The 14,232-nt window shown below is 39.4% G+C and overlaps 1 protein-coding gene across 1 annotated transcript in view; it reads right to left on the reverse strand.

Annotated features, from left to right (window-relative positions):
* LOC128804892 (ethanolaminephosphotransferase 1-like) overlaps positions 1-14,232 on the reverse strand; it is a 53,245-nt gene that overhangs the window by 3,763 nt on the left and 35,250 nt on the right. The window contains exons 6-8 of the mRNA XM_053973199.1: positions 13,180-13,288; positions 3,026-3,074; positions 818-998 (exon numbers count right to left, since the gene is read on the reverse strand). Of these exons, the coding sequence (XP_053829174.1) occupies positions 818-998; positions 3,026-3,074; positions 13,180-13,288 (339 nt within the window). The remainder of the gene's footprint in view (positions 1-817; positions 999-3,025; positions 3,075-13,179; positions 13,289-14,232) is intronic.

Below are 14,232 nucleotides of genomic sequence, written 5' to 3' on the forward strand. Positions count from 1 at the left end.
AAGATCTGTCTCATAATACAAGACACTTCTAGCCTTCCACTTTTTAAACTGGATGTAGCATTGCTCAATGGCAACATTTTAGATGGTGTTGGAGTCTATTTTCCTAAGATGACACTAGTCACTATCCTCTAGGGTATTTTTGCTTAAATGCAAGAACACCTTCCTGCTTGGCTGCTCTTCTGGCTTCCCCCAGAAAAGAAAGCCCTGGGTTACCTGGGCTCAGCACCACTGTCTGGCTGCCTGTGCTAGAGCTGCACAGAGGTTTATGTTGTCCCTTGGGAATGAAAGGAGGGAAACTGGTCTCCATGATAGGAGAAACTAATCTGTGACCAGAGCCTTTTTCTAAATGGTGAAGGAAAAATGTAGGATCAGCTGAACTGCAGGATACAGGAATGCATGGACCACAGTAATGGACACAAGAGCAAGGGAGAGCTACAAGCCCTCCACTCTTGCTAGTAAATCTGTGCCAGTGTTGACCTTTCCTTCACTTTGACGAATCCCCAGTTCTGCCTGTATGTTGGGGAGTATCTATTCTATTTCTGGAAGTAAGGCATCCCTAGAGTTTTTCAGAACCCTCAGAAAACAAACCAGAACCCTCACAAAAGTGTTACACTGTGTCAGAGGAGGATTTCAGTACTGTAGGTGTCCCCAGTCCAAACACGTGTTGTGGTATATTTTTATGAGACTGAGTGTAACACAGAGGTAAAAGAGCTGTGTGACTCTGCTGATTTTAGCTACATTTTCTGCTCCTTTCTGCTTATTCACAGAAAAATAGAAAGCTATCTCTAAATAATACCACCACCTCAAATATACTTACAATAACATTTGAGAAAGCAACCCCAACCATCCATAAAAACAGTCGGGGTTGCTTTGCTAATATGTTGCTTGGAGATAAAACCACCCAGACTGTAAGAAGAATGAACAGCAACAGAGGTGACACAAGAGGTAGCAGTCCTTCATACAGAGAATCATTCTTCAGTGTTTTCTTTAAATGTGCTCTGGAAATAAATACAATAATTTTGTAGAGAAAGTAATTTTATCCATTCTAGTTCTACACAGTAACTTCAAACTCTAGACCAAACTCAGCCCAAGAATTCATCTTGCAACCAGTGCAAATGTGCTAGATACCAGACATTTTACAAGAAATTGTAGTATACCCAAGTAACAATTATTTCTGGGGTCAAAATATACTGATTTATTCACATAGCTCCTGATCAGCTTTGCTTGCTCACCATTGTCTGGCAGTGGACCAGTAAACTCACCCAAAGTGAGCTGCAGTACTCTCAAGCATGCAGACATGCTGTGAATTCAAAAATGTAATAGCTTCACCTTGAGAGGGTGAAGCTTCTAACACGAGACATAAACTTGTTTCAGTCAATACACCCCACGTTTTCAGCAGCAGCAGAGTGAAGCACATGGCTGGCAGGTATTGCTCTTGTTTAGGCCTGGAGGTCATACTGCTTGAGAATCCTGTACATTAGGATTTAGGTACTTTAGTCCAAATACAGCCTAAAGGGGAGGCTTTTTGGCTAATTAGAGCACAGAAAAAAATAATGATAACTTGTGTTTTCTTGGGTATTTTAAGCTGTTTTTTAAAGGTAGGAAATTATTGCACTAAGTTCACTACCACTAAACCATCCCTTCATACAGCTAGTTCAGAAGAGCAATTCTCTGTTTTAAATGTACTGGTAAAGGTCCTGTTTAAAATCTTTGAACTTAGTATTTATAGAAACAGCTAGACAAAAATCCAAGAAATATCTTTCTCATGCCAAAAAGAAATCACCTACTCCTAAAATAACAACTGAGAACAGGCATCAGGATGAAGAAAGAGAGGAGATTATTGGAAAACTCAAATCCTTCATCACCAAAGAGCTTGTGCGTGCATCATTCAAGCAAACCTGACTGGTAGTTTAAAATTTTTGTGCTCTTCTCTTCCAGGAATGATAAGCCCAGTGGAAGGCTTGAGAGGAACTTTGTCAAGTGATGACTTGAAAAGGAAAATACTAAACAAAAGTCCTGACAGGAAAGGAAGGAAACCAAACCCTCAATGCTCATTGGGGCAAAGGCTGCTACTGCTAGGGGCTGACATGCACAAGGTGCTTCCCTCTCAGTCATCTGTGAACAAGATTTCCTTGCACGGCTGATTCCCAGCCCCCTGCCCCACAGCCCAGCCTTTCTGCAGGTCCTCAGCGTTTCCTGCCCCACATCTCCCAACTCTCCACACTTCCTGCCCCAAACCCTGAGCTGTGCATGCTTTTGGTAACTGCACTGAGTACTACCACACAAAAAGGGCTGTGTAGGAGAGATGCTACATGGTCTTATAGCCTCTCTGAAATTTAAATGTTAATACTAGCTTTCACTAATTCCTGAAGACATGCAATGACAGTCCCTCCTCCAGGACACTTAGGACCTGAGAGACCTGAAGTGACAGATGAGTGAAATGAGCTAGCAAATACTAGGGGAAGGCAGGCAGCATTAATAAAAATAGGCCATTGGAATATAAACTAACTGTGTATAAAATTCTTGGGTGCAGCAAGCCAGTTCTTAGATGTAATCACAGCTTGCCACCTGCCTAGCTTACATCTGATAGCAATTATCTGCAGACTTCATACAGGGAGAGTTTTACAGAAGGACCAGGAAGACAATTAAGTACTTCATACAGTGCAGGATGATCAGCTATAGAATTCAACCCAGCGAAGGCAGAAGTTGCAAATCACATTTGATTGCAAATAAAATGCAGTGTTTTTTACTACAGAGCCTTTATCAGTTTACTGTGCAGGACCACTGTGAGACTGCCTGGAGAACAGCAAATGAAAGGAAAAGGAGAGAGTTGTAAACATGAAAAAGAAACCAGTCAGATTCTGAAAACTCACCAGAAAAACCTTTTACAACATTATCAGGACAGCATCTGGATGAAAGAAGCTAGTCTACTTCAAGCATTACATTTATTTATAAATGAGGAAACCATTAAATATACAGAATTAAATAGGAGCTGATAGAACTTATTTAGTGTTAACTAACTTACCTGTGAATGTTGTATAGTGTTTGTGGAAATGATAGAAACAAGCTGAAGCCTGGAAGAGAAAAACATTAATATGTAATTCAACACAGATGACCTCAGAGTTTTTTCATATGATAACAGACCTTGTGTACTATTCTAAAAATGATTCGGTATTCCTGTACTCATTACAGGATATGAACTGAGATTGGGGGCTTTAGGCAATATAAAACTGTCCTCTTTTTTCCCAAAAGCTAACTGCTGGAAATAGTTGCTGATACAGAATTTCCTATGTAATGAGTGACATGAATAGAATTTTTTAATAAAAATTCTGATATAGCTAATAGATAGGATCAATTATTTTTTCATACAGGTTTGTCTGCTGGACCCAGCACGACCCTACTTTTCATGAGCTACTGTTTATCTAGAAAAATCTGAGTCTAACACCAAAAGCCTTCCAGTGGAATATAGAAAGACAATAAACTTCAAGCTGGGCTGTTCACATTAGTGGGGAAATAAGTTTATAGTTCAAAATATTAAGGGTCAACTAATGATTTGTTTTGATAATACAACAGCTGAAATTAATTAATTTTTATGACATATCCATAATTTGAACAAATGAGAGTTTTTTACTTCTTTTTTTTTAACACAGCTGTGATGATTCTGGAGCTCAGCTTTAACCCACAAAGCACGAGGGTTTTGCCTTTGCTAATGCTGTGTCTCCCTGCTGGTATTATCAACCCCTGAGCTGCCTGAAGACCCAGCTGTACCTCCTCTAACACCCACATCCAAAATATGCTGGTCCACCCAAGAATCAAAGAAGACTTTCAGCAACAAGTGGAAGCTTGAGATTTAAACAAAAAATAAGCCACTATGAGTCAGTCCTAACTAGGTGAAAATATATATTACTTTTTTAATCTATATCATTCCCTGTAGAGCTCTTTGGTTTGCACTTTTCCCCCACTTTTTCTCTATTGAGGGTTTTCCCTGGTCAATTTGCTGCTTAGAGATTGCTTTGGGTAGCACATTTCTGCACAGCTTTTTTATTATAGGGCATGAGACTTGGGTGTGATGCACTAAATTAATACATAATTCCTATTTTATTATGGGCAAGAAAAGCCCTCTGATGTGTTACACTTTCAGGTTTTGACCCAAAACATCTCATTTAAGAAGCACTATGCTGCCTGTACAGAAAAGTAGAAAACTTTAATCTCATTATTAGCAATATGGAGGGGAAAAATGAATAGAGGAAAGATATGATTTCAGATGACTTTGTACTGGGGCTAATGAGACATAGCAGTGTCTTGAGAAATGTTAGTGTTTACCCTTCAGTCCTCATCAAGGACATACCCAAGTGTTTAGCAAGCTCTGGCCACAGTGGCAACTCAAGAAAAGGAAAACAACATGGAAGAAAAGTGGAGATCGGGGTTGTTGGAAAAAAAAAAAGTAAAAAGGGATGCAATAGATAATCTGTCTCTCCAGTCTTTCTGGTTATCTGCTAAAGAGAGGGAAACAAAGAATTGAAAAAAAAAAAAAAAGAAAAGCCAGCCTGTAAATAATTTCAGGTATTGCATTCTTTTTAATGTTTACTTTTTGGCTTTGCTTTTTAAAACAATTAAGGGCTCTGCTTCTTTACTATGGCAGAAACTCCCTGTCAAACAGCTGAAGGATGTGCAATTGAAGTAATATCCCAAGTATTTTGTCAATATATTTCTAGAATTCACAGGCTTAGTGCCTTCAGAGTGATCTGTGTTTAATGTGCACTCCAGTTAGCTATGTTTTCTATTAGGCAGGGAGCGCTAGTTCAATAAAATCTTGAGTTACGTACAGCAGTTCCAACATCTGTATCACATTAGAGCAGACATGAGACAAAACATTGACTCTTGAGGTTAAATCTAAATTTCCTGCTGCAATCCTGAAGTTTGATTTGTTAGGAGAAAAGCAACTGAGAGGAACAGAAATAGAGACTAGAACTAGAAATAGAATTCAAAGAGCAATGGTTGCCAACAATTTGTTATTTTTATGAAGTGCCATTTTAGTTAGGAATAACACACTGACCACAAACAGTCCCCCAGCTAGCAAAAAGCCACTTTCCAAACGGGGCAGTCCCACCGGTTACTCCCCTGTATTTTTACACGGCTTTGATTTTAGCATGGCGAGAGAGCTGAGGATGCAGCAGGGAAGCAAAGGGTGTTCCCCGTTTCTTACGGGATTCTCAGAATTCCATCATTTCCTACAACATGTTGCTTTCGCATCTTTTTTTAGCTAAAGAGGCCTGGCTTGGGGGGCTGCTTTTGGTACTCATTAAATCTGCTGTTTAATTGGCATTAAGGATCCCTTTGTGCCCAGGAGCTAAACTGCTGCATCCGCATTGCTGCCGTTCCCTGCTGCTCTGAGGAACAAAAGGTGCAGCCTGGAAAGCAGACCCACTGCTGGCTCCTTGGCGCTCAGCCACCCAGGCTCTGCCCAAGTGATGATCATGGAGCTTTTTTTTTGGTTTGAATGTCCTAAAAGTACATATTTTATTTTAAAATAATTTTTTTAATTCAATTTCAGCACATTAGATGTTTTAACACATATGGGCAAATAGAACTCCTCAAGTGTTCTTAGAAGTAGTATACAGCCCTTCCAGGATTTTTTTAGTTTCTTCTTTAGTATTTTGCCATTCTACAGCTGATTTAAAATCTGAGACCCAACTGTAAGAACACAGGCCTATAATAAAGGCAGAAATACCACAGCACAGATGGGTGGCACAGATATCCAGGGAATTTTTGTGTCACGCTAGGCTGAAAGTATCAAGCCCAAATCCTCGGATTTAGGTACAATCCTATCGTCTGTCCTCTGTGTTGCACAATGTAAACTCCCTTTTCAGAGAAATAAACCTTTTTAAAGCTCTTTATTAGGAATTATTTTGTCCATATTAAAAAATGCCAAACATAAGCATAAACAAACAAACAAACAAATCCCAATGCATTCAGAAATTCAGAATTAAAGACATATCCGAAGTGAAGAAATGAAGGCATTATCTTGTTTTCCAAATATGTATATGTACAGAAGCACACATATACATTCACAGACATGCATATAAATATGTGTGCATATATATATATATATATATATATATATATATATATATATATATATATACATGTGTATAAAAGAGATCAAAAGGCAATTCCCATCAATCTTAAGGACAACTTTAGATTTCATTTATTGCTTTCAAATTCAATTCCAAACCAATACGGTGTTTTGTGATGCAGCTGAATAAAATAATAATATTTTTTAAAAGCTAGCACACGATGAATACCATGATACCTTGTCACCCATGTTACTTGGACTAACAGTAATATATTTTAATTATGTGAGGGCATTTTAAATGCTCAGGTAACTAAATTTAAAGACTACTGAAGATCTACAGGCAGACAGGTAGTTTCCAGGACATGCTGCAGTTACTGTGGCTGTTGTACCTGATTTAATTCAGGCATTTCTGCAAAATACAGACTTGGTTATTGTAGAGAAAGAGGGAAAACAAACTGCTGACACTACTGTCAGTTCCAGAAAATGCTATTTCAGCACCCAACAGGCCCAAGCTGGCACTTAGACAAAGCAATCAGCCTGATGCAGGTAGCCATGTTTCTGAAAACATAAAACCTCACAGATTCTAAACACAGCCAAATAAAGAAGTGACTCCAAGACACCTAAACCACTAAACAACCTATAGTGCTTCAAAGGAAGGATAACCTTCACAGTTTATCTTCTCCACACCTTTGCTATCATAAAGTCCCTTTGTTAGTAAATTCTTGGCAAATGAATCATCCTTAAACTGTCCTAAGAAGAGCACTGAAATTTTATTTGTTAAGAATTGGCTCTCCGGATAGCTAAAAATCAAAAATTCAAAAATGAGACAGTGAGATACAGGGATGTAATTTTAGGTGAACACTGCCTTGGAGGTTGTGTGGATTTGTTCAGGAAAGCACCATGCCCTCCAAAAAATACTCCCCAGAGCACCCATCCCATTTGGGAGGCAGGGAAGAGGCCTGTGCAGACCTTCTGGTATATCAAAGAAGCTGACCAACTCTAACAGCAGGTGGTTGTACTTGCATTTCAGTTTACAAATTAAATACTATCACTCTCCTCATTCTTCAGCTGCCCACACCTCTGCATGGCCTTCTTCAGTACACTGCTTGGCCTTTCCATCTCTAGATTAATAATTCGTAATAATCAATGTTTGCTGTAAAGAAATGGGATGTTATAATTTACCCTTCTTAGCCACCAGACAAGAAAAATTAAAGTCAAAATATCCAGGCCTCAATATTAGCTTGGAAAAATATTTAAATACTTTTTCCATGGTGTTTTTCTCAAATTCATTGCACATTTAGAGCAGCTAGACACATGAAAATATCTTAACACACTGAATGTTTAGCACACTGATCAGTGCCTGGAAGCAAGCTTCATCAAAAGGTGAACATTTTAAAAGCACTTGTTTCTGGAACAGAAGCTTTCTATGGAACAATGTGACCTTCTCTGGCATGTCTTGAGCAGACAACTCTTTTAATTGATTATGCAAACACATAATTGCATTTTGAGCTGTCCACTAAAAAGCATTACATTTTATTACTATATAAAATGACAAACTTAACACCACTTAGTAGTTGGGGGGGAAATCTTAGAAAACAAATATATAATTTGCAGATGTAATTGAGCCTGTAAAGTCTGAATACATTAGGGTGAAAAATCCACCCAAAATCCACCTTATGAAATTATTCTACAGGATTAAGGGAACATAATGTAAACATAAGCACTGTCTTCATGCACAAAGTTGATGTAGGTTTTGGATGTTTAGCATCTAAGATATTGAGTATAGAGATTGTAGAGGGATGCATTTATCATGCTTGTTGAAAAGAGATGTGTTTATCATGTTTATTGATTTTATACCTTATTTTCAGTGTCTAAGGAATTACACATGGCATTTATCTCGAACTGAGCTGTAAGATAACAATTAGCATTAAGAGGAATTTAGTACCAATTGAAGAATTAGTTTATGGATGTAGCTGCTTCTTTGATGTAGTTGTGTTCAAACATCATTCTTTTTCTGGGCACAGCAAGAATTGAGCACCAAGGAAACAGTGCCTTTATTTGAAAAGCCCAGACTGGCTTCCAGAAGGACTCTGCCAGGTGAGCTCCCTTGTTTGACCTTCTCCTGGGGGTCCCAGAGCCCCTGAAATGACTCCTCACACCTTAACACCACCAAACTCATTCCCACCTGTAATCAGCATCCTGTGACACTGCTCTGCCTCTGGCCTTGAGCGCTCTGCTTTTCTGGGTTATTGTTCTGACTGGTTCAGATGAGTTACTCCGAACATGAACTCGGTGGCTTCTTAAAAATATATCTCAAGTGACAGGTGAGTATTTCACACCCTTTACTTTAATGGAGCCTTGTACAATCTGTCACAACAATGCCTTAATAAATGTTGAATTGGTGACAGACACGTAGAAGCCAACTCATGTTAACCACGCTTCTCGAGCAGGACTGGTCAAAGCCTGTTGGAGCAACAACCTTTTGAAAACATTGCACTTAACATGTAATCATTCAGCAAGTCATCACTAGGGCAGAACCATCAGCCACTTTGCAATGGGAACTATAGGAAATCACTACAGAATGACATCATTCCATAGGGGCCAGAAACTATTCATAATTTGACTGTGGCCTCCTAAACAATTTCTGACACTGAAAAAGGGGCAGGCTACTGTATGAACACCTATGGCAAGGACTTGTGTGTCCTCCTTTGATACACAGAATGTAGCAGAGTGTAAGTACAAGGCATAGCTTTAGAGGAGTAACTGTGCTTTCCCACTGTGATGGAATTAAAATAATTGGCATGTTTTAAATGTTACAGCTTGGCCTCATCGTTATTTTTTTGCTGCTATTATCTGTTCATTTATGTTTTCACTCCTCATTTTATGTATTTGAGTAGCTTGGGGAAGAGTGACCATCAAGAAAAACACTCTGTAGAAGTCCGCATAGAACCCAAACCCATGCACACCATAGGCAAAAATTCTGAATGCTTTGGCCCCATCTCTAAAACAAAGTTCAAGTTTCAGATCTCTGACAGATATTAATACTCAATTCACATTTCGTGTTCAAACCTGCACATTGAAAACTTGTTTCAGCTTTGCCACAGGCTTCACCTGGGCACTGTTGACCACACATAGTAGACTCAGATATGACACCATGTCTGGATTGCACAATAGTCTGCCCTATGTGCCATGCACTGATGAAGTATAACATATCCACACCATGCTTGAGTGATCCTTTTCCCATGAGATCTATTCTTGTGCTTGCAATTAATACCGAGAAGGAACAGGAAACTCTGTGCATCCAGGCATCATTTTTCCAATTTGTCTTCCTAGGGAATGAAGCTGATATGCTAACCCTGCTTCTTTGTGTACATCCCACCACAACTTCCAAGCCCTCAGTCAATTCTGAGCAAAAGAATGTACCAAAAGAAATTTCCAGTAAGATGCATGTCTCCATCTTCCTTTCTCCAGGAAAGGATTGTAGCCTGAACTCAAATCTCATTAGACATTATAAAATCTTCATACAGAGCAAGTATGAAGGTCCCAAACATGGGAAATGCTTCATGCAGAGCATGCACCTACAGGTCATTTAATAGCAACGTGAGACAGAAACCATCATCAATTAGTAATGCTGCTCCCTGAACTACAGATGCCTACCTGTCAGTGAAAATCTGCTCACAAAGTCTACAACATCATTTGTGGTACTAGAATTTATGTACAGAACCGTCTGCTTTAAAATGCTTATTGTAAATATTTCATGTTGTTGTCAACCTGATAGCAGAGTGACAGGGAATGTTAGGCATTTGGGATGCCCTGGAGGGGTGAAAATAAATGATAGTTCTCACCCCAGTGCTGCCCTTTGAAGGGACCCTAGTTAGCCAGATAATGCTATGGGACAACTGTGGTTAAATCCCAAGAGAGCTTTTGGAGTGTCACCCACAGGAGCCCTGATGAGTGCAGAGTCATTAGTTCCAGATGAGCACACAGGCACATAACTTTAGAAGGGTCTGTCTGCTCCCATCTTGGGAGACAAAAGGCATTTCTGCCTAGCAGCCAGGCCAACATGCTCTGGAAACAGGAGAAGGACCTTCCTCGTTGATTCAGGGTCCAGCTAGGTGCGCATTTTGGAGCTGAAGGATGGAATTGCATTCACTGCCAGTGAAAATTACACGATCATGTTTGCTGGGTAGCTGACAAATTCCCATAAAATACTATGCTGAAGTTTCTGTTTCACAGGGTAGTCCTCTGAGGTCACTCACTGCTCAGCAGCTCAAGACTTGGCTTTCCTACAGGTGTTCATAGTGTGCCAGACAGTTCCCAGGAACATACATAAAGCTCTCTTTCCTAAACATCTAATCTAAACACCAGTATTGCTGCACTTTTATGTATATCTTTGTGTGTTCTGGCACCTGATAAAAGCTCCATTATTTTCAATGAGTGAGTGTCACCTGGTGATAACACAGCTTCCTCTAAAGAGGTGCTTTTGTAGAGTTCATCCTTAGGTTATACATGGGTTATTTTTTTTTTCTCAGAAAACTCCAGGAAAGACATCTGAAAAATACTTTTGTGCATCTTGTTTGGATTTCTTCCCACCACAGAAGGTAGGCGCTAAAGCCCAGCTGCTCTTGGAGAAGCCACGGCTCAGCAGCTGAACTCCTGTTGTGTGCAGAACAGTAAAAGCACCAAACAAATGCCAAGTACTGATGGAGCAGCTACAGGTTCATTGTTAGAAGGACCACTAGTGACTACTAAATGCCATCAGATGGTTAAGCACAGCCATTTGTGGTTTAATGGCTCCTCTCAGGATCCTGGGAAACTAGCTTGTAAAAAGCATCAGAGGCCCACTTTGTTTTTAACTAGCCACAAAGGCATTTAACTGAGCAAACCAGAGTGAGCTCTCTGATACAAATGGTACTGGCTGAGCAAGACACACTTGTTGCAGTCTCTCTAAGGGAGAGAATAATTGAGTCTTCCTGGCTGCTTGGCCCTTGGTGTAGGTTAGACAGGTACTTGTTCTGCAGTCACAGTGGGGTCCTGCAATTCACCACAAGCTTCTAAAAATTTCACATATCTCTAGTCACTGCACACAGGCTACCCAATGATAATCACCTTACTGCTGAGCTGAGATTCAAATATGAAATGGCACTGTTTTCTGGACCAACATGACCCTTAGTGGAAGGACACTACTTTTTCTATATTTAAATTTAGTGTCTGATTCTAAGAGATTTACTAAGCACTATGATGATTCTGTAATACCGAGTCAATCAAGACTATTATTTTGCATACTCTAAACCCATATTTAACTTCAACTAAGTTGCAAAAGTTGCCATTGTGCATAGTGTGCTAGAGACAAGGTTTTTGGAGAAACCTTTTGGCTCCTACTTAAGCCTACTCTGCTAGGGACAGTGATGGAAGAAATACTATTCTGTGCTCACAAATCTATTCATACAAGCATACCACAGAAGACAGAAGCATTACTTCTTTCTACTGTCAATGGAACAGTCCATCAAACATTGCTTTGCAGCTGGTTCTGGCAGAGTATGAAAAAGGATGCTCACACCTGCAGATCTGATAACTCTGAAATGCTTCCCTTCCACAAACGTTCCTACTATGTTAACAGTTTGAATTAAACCTTCATCCATGGCTTCCCAAGTGCAAGGGAAGCCATCAGAGTACTCCCTGAATGGGCTCTCATGTGTCTTAGTGACAGGAACCAAGCAGTGATGTGTGCAACACAAGAACAAGCATGTTCAGTGGGCTGGCCTCTGCTAGCACCTAACGCTGCCCTAACCTGCCCCCTAATTCTGGGTTGAGCAGCATCCATCTCCCCTGGGCTTGCAGTGCTGCTTCAAGAGCACAAATCACTCCCTGTCTACAGCTACACCTCTGTCAAAGGTGAATAATTCACTGACCACTGAAAAGGCAACCACTGTCTTTCCCCCCTTCCTTTCTTTCTTTTCATCAGAGTGCCTAAATCAGGTCTGACTAGAAAAAGACTGTATCATCTTGGTCACACACTGTTGGGTTTTTTTCGGGTAAAGTACAAAACCACGTCCTTGCAGACACTGCTCATTAGAAAGCACAGCCTGAACACAGGGTCCTTTCTAATCTGGGAATTCTGGGAAACGGTGCTGGGGCAAGAGGTAGTACCTGCTGACAACTTTTCCATAGGGAGAGGGTGGTGAAAGCACACATCAGTGCAAAATGCTCAAATGGCTCTTATTGAGTTGACATGGGAGAAGCACCAATAACCGAGTCCTCCATTTGGCTCAAGGGCAGAAGATGTTTCTTGGGATGCAAGCCTGGAGTGTTCATGTCAAACAGCATTTTGGTGCCCTCTTCTTACCACTTGTATGCTCATATAGAAATCTCCAAAATGCATATGCTAATTTCTTCACCTTTCAAGCAACACATCAAAGACATTTTGCTTACACAGATTCTCAGCTAAGACTTCTATATTTTTAACTCATTAAAATGTAAGTGCTCATGTTCTCAGTCTTGATATAGCAGTCAAAAAACATTCAATGCTCATTTCAAACCACACTGACAGTATCAAATAATGACCAAATAGGCTATTGCTGTGTATGAAAAATAAATCTCTTCTGTTTGCAAAGGAATACTAAAAAGCTTAGAAACAACCTGGCTTTTATTCATATTTACAGTTGTGCATATAAAATTATTTAAATAATGTCTTCATTCCCTCTGTACATAATGTTTTGGAACATAGTGTGCTCCAGACCAAAACATTAAACTTAGAATATACATAAATGTAAGTGACATTTTACCTGAGTGACATGAAGAGTTCCTGAGACTTTGGGAGCCCAGCAAGCCAGCACACTGCACTGAACTGCACATGCAGATAAGGAGCATTTTCTATATTATTTGTATGCAGCATACAGTAATTCAGTGAGGAAAAAAAAATTCCAAAGTTACCTTCTTTTTAAAAGTTTTCCAGTATTAACCCTTTTAATTATCTCTATTCATGTATTTTTGGACAAGCCAACACTTACAAAAGTAAAACCAAACAAAAGAGGAAAATATAAAAAATATCAAATCAAAATAATTAAGAAGCAGTACACTTCTGCATAGATCTGGACACTTACCTATAAGCAGGATAACTAATACATCTGTAATATAATAACCAAACAGCAAAGGCTTCTGCCAGACCTCCACACCAACAGTACCGGTGAGCAGATATGCTGCTATTAACACCTACAGAAAAAAAGATAACTTATTTTCAATCCATTACATCTGAAGGTAGAGAATTTCACTTATTACCTCAATACAAATGCAAAAGTAAAAAAAAAAAAAAAATCTTTTAGTTACCTCCTGTCCCTAGTTTACCTTCTGCTGCCATGGCAAAATTATTTCTAAGCAGTGAAGCAACTTGCACGGTCACCAACAGAATTATTTAAAATGTATGAAATATGGTAAGCAAGCAGCTTCCCTGGTACTGTGTGCATCTGTTTATATGTGGTAAGTATTACTGACTTACCTTTTCAAAACACCTAAATCCACTTTTATTGCCACTTTTATCGCCATTGCACGAGCACTTCCCTGTTTTTAGATACAGACTTCAGAATTAGTAATGTGGTTATTTTTGCAGCTTTGCCCCTTGAACTGATCATATCAGAATAACTGAGGGGGAGGAAGAAAAACCCTAAGCTCATCTGAAACAATAATAAAAAATAATAAAAATATTCAATGGAATGTGAAGAAATAAAAAGAATGGGAAGTAGATGAAGTCTTCCCTGATTTTTAATTTGTTTGACAGTAACATCATTACAGGATACAAAAAGAATCACGTAGATGTCATGAGGAGTGGAAGAACACATACACAAGACTCAGGAGCACCCAGCTAGAGGGACTGCTGCCCTCCTCTAGCCTGCTTTGTTCTCAGCTGCTTAGTTTTGCCATAGGACCCATAAGGGGCTGTATGTTTCATGCTACACTAGCTCTAAATTAAAATGACAATGTTAATTACAATGCCATTTAGAAAACTGCATATTCATCTCTTTATTCACAAGTAACATTCAGTAACCTTTATATTTTCCACTCAATGCAGCTTCTTACTCTGGGATGAAAAAAATGGTTTCCAGCTTTACTTGTGTTACAGATTTTACTATTTCTTAATCAGCTTTTTTAACACACAGTTT

Source organism: Vidua macroura, chromosome 1, assembly GCF_024509145.1.
Source record: "Vidua macroura isolate BioBank_ID:100142 chromosome 1, ASM2450914v1, whole genome shotgun sequence".
Classification (NCBI taxonomy): domain Eukaryota; kingdom Metazoa; phylum Chordata; class Aves; order Passeriformes; family Viduidae; genus Vidua; species Vidua macroura.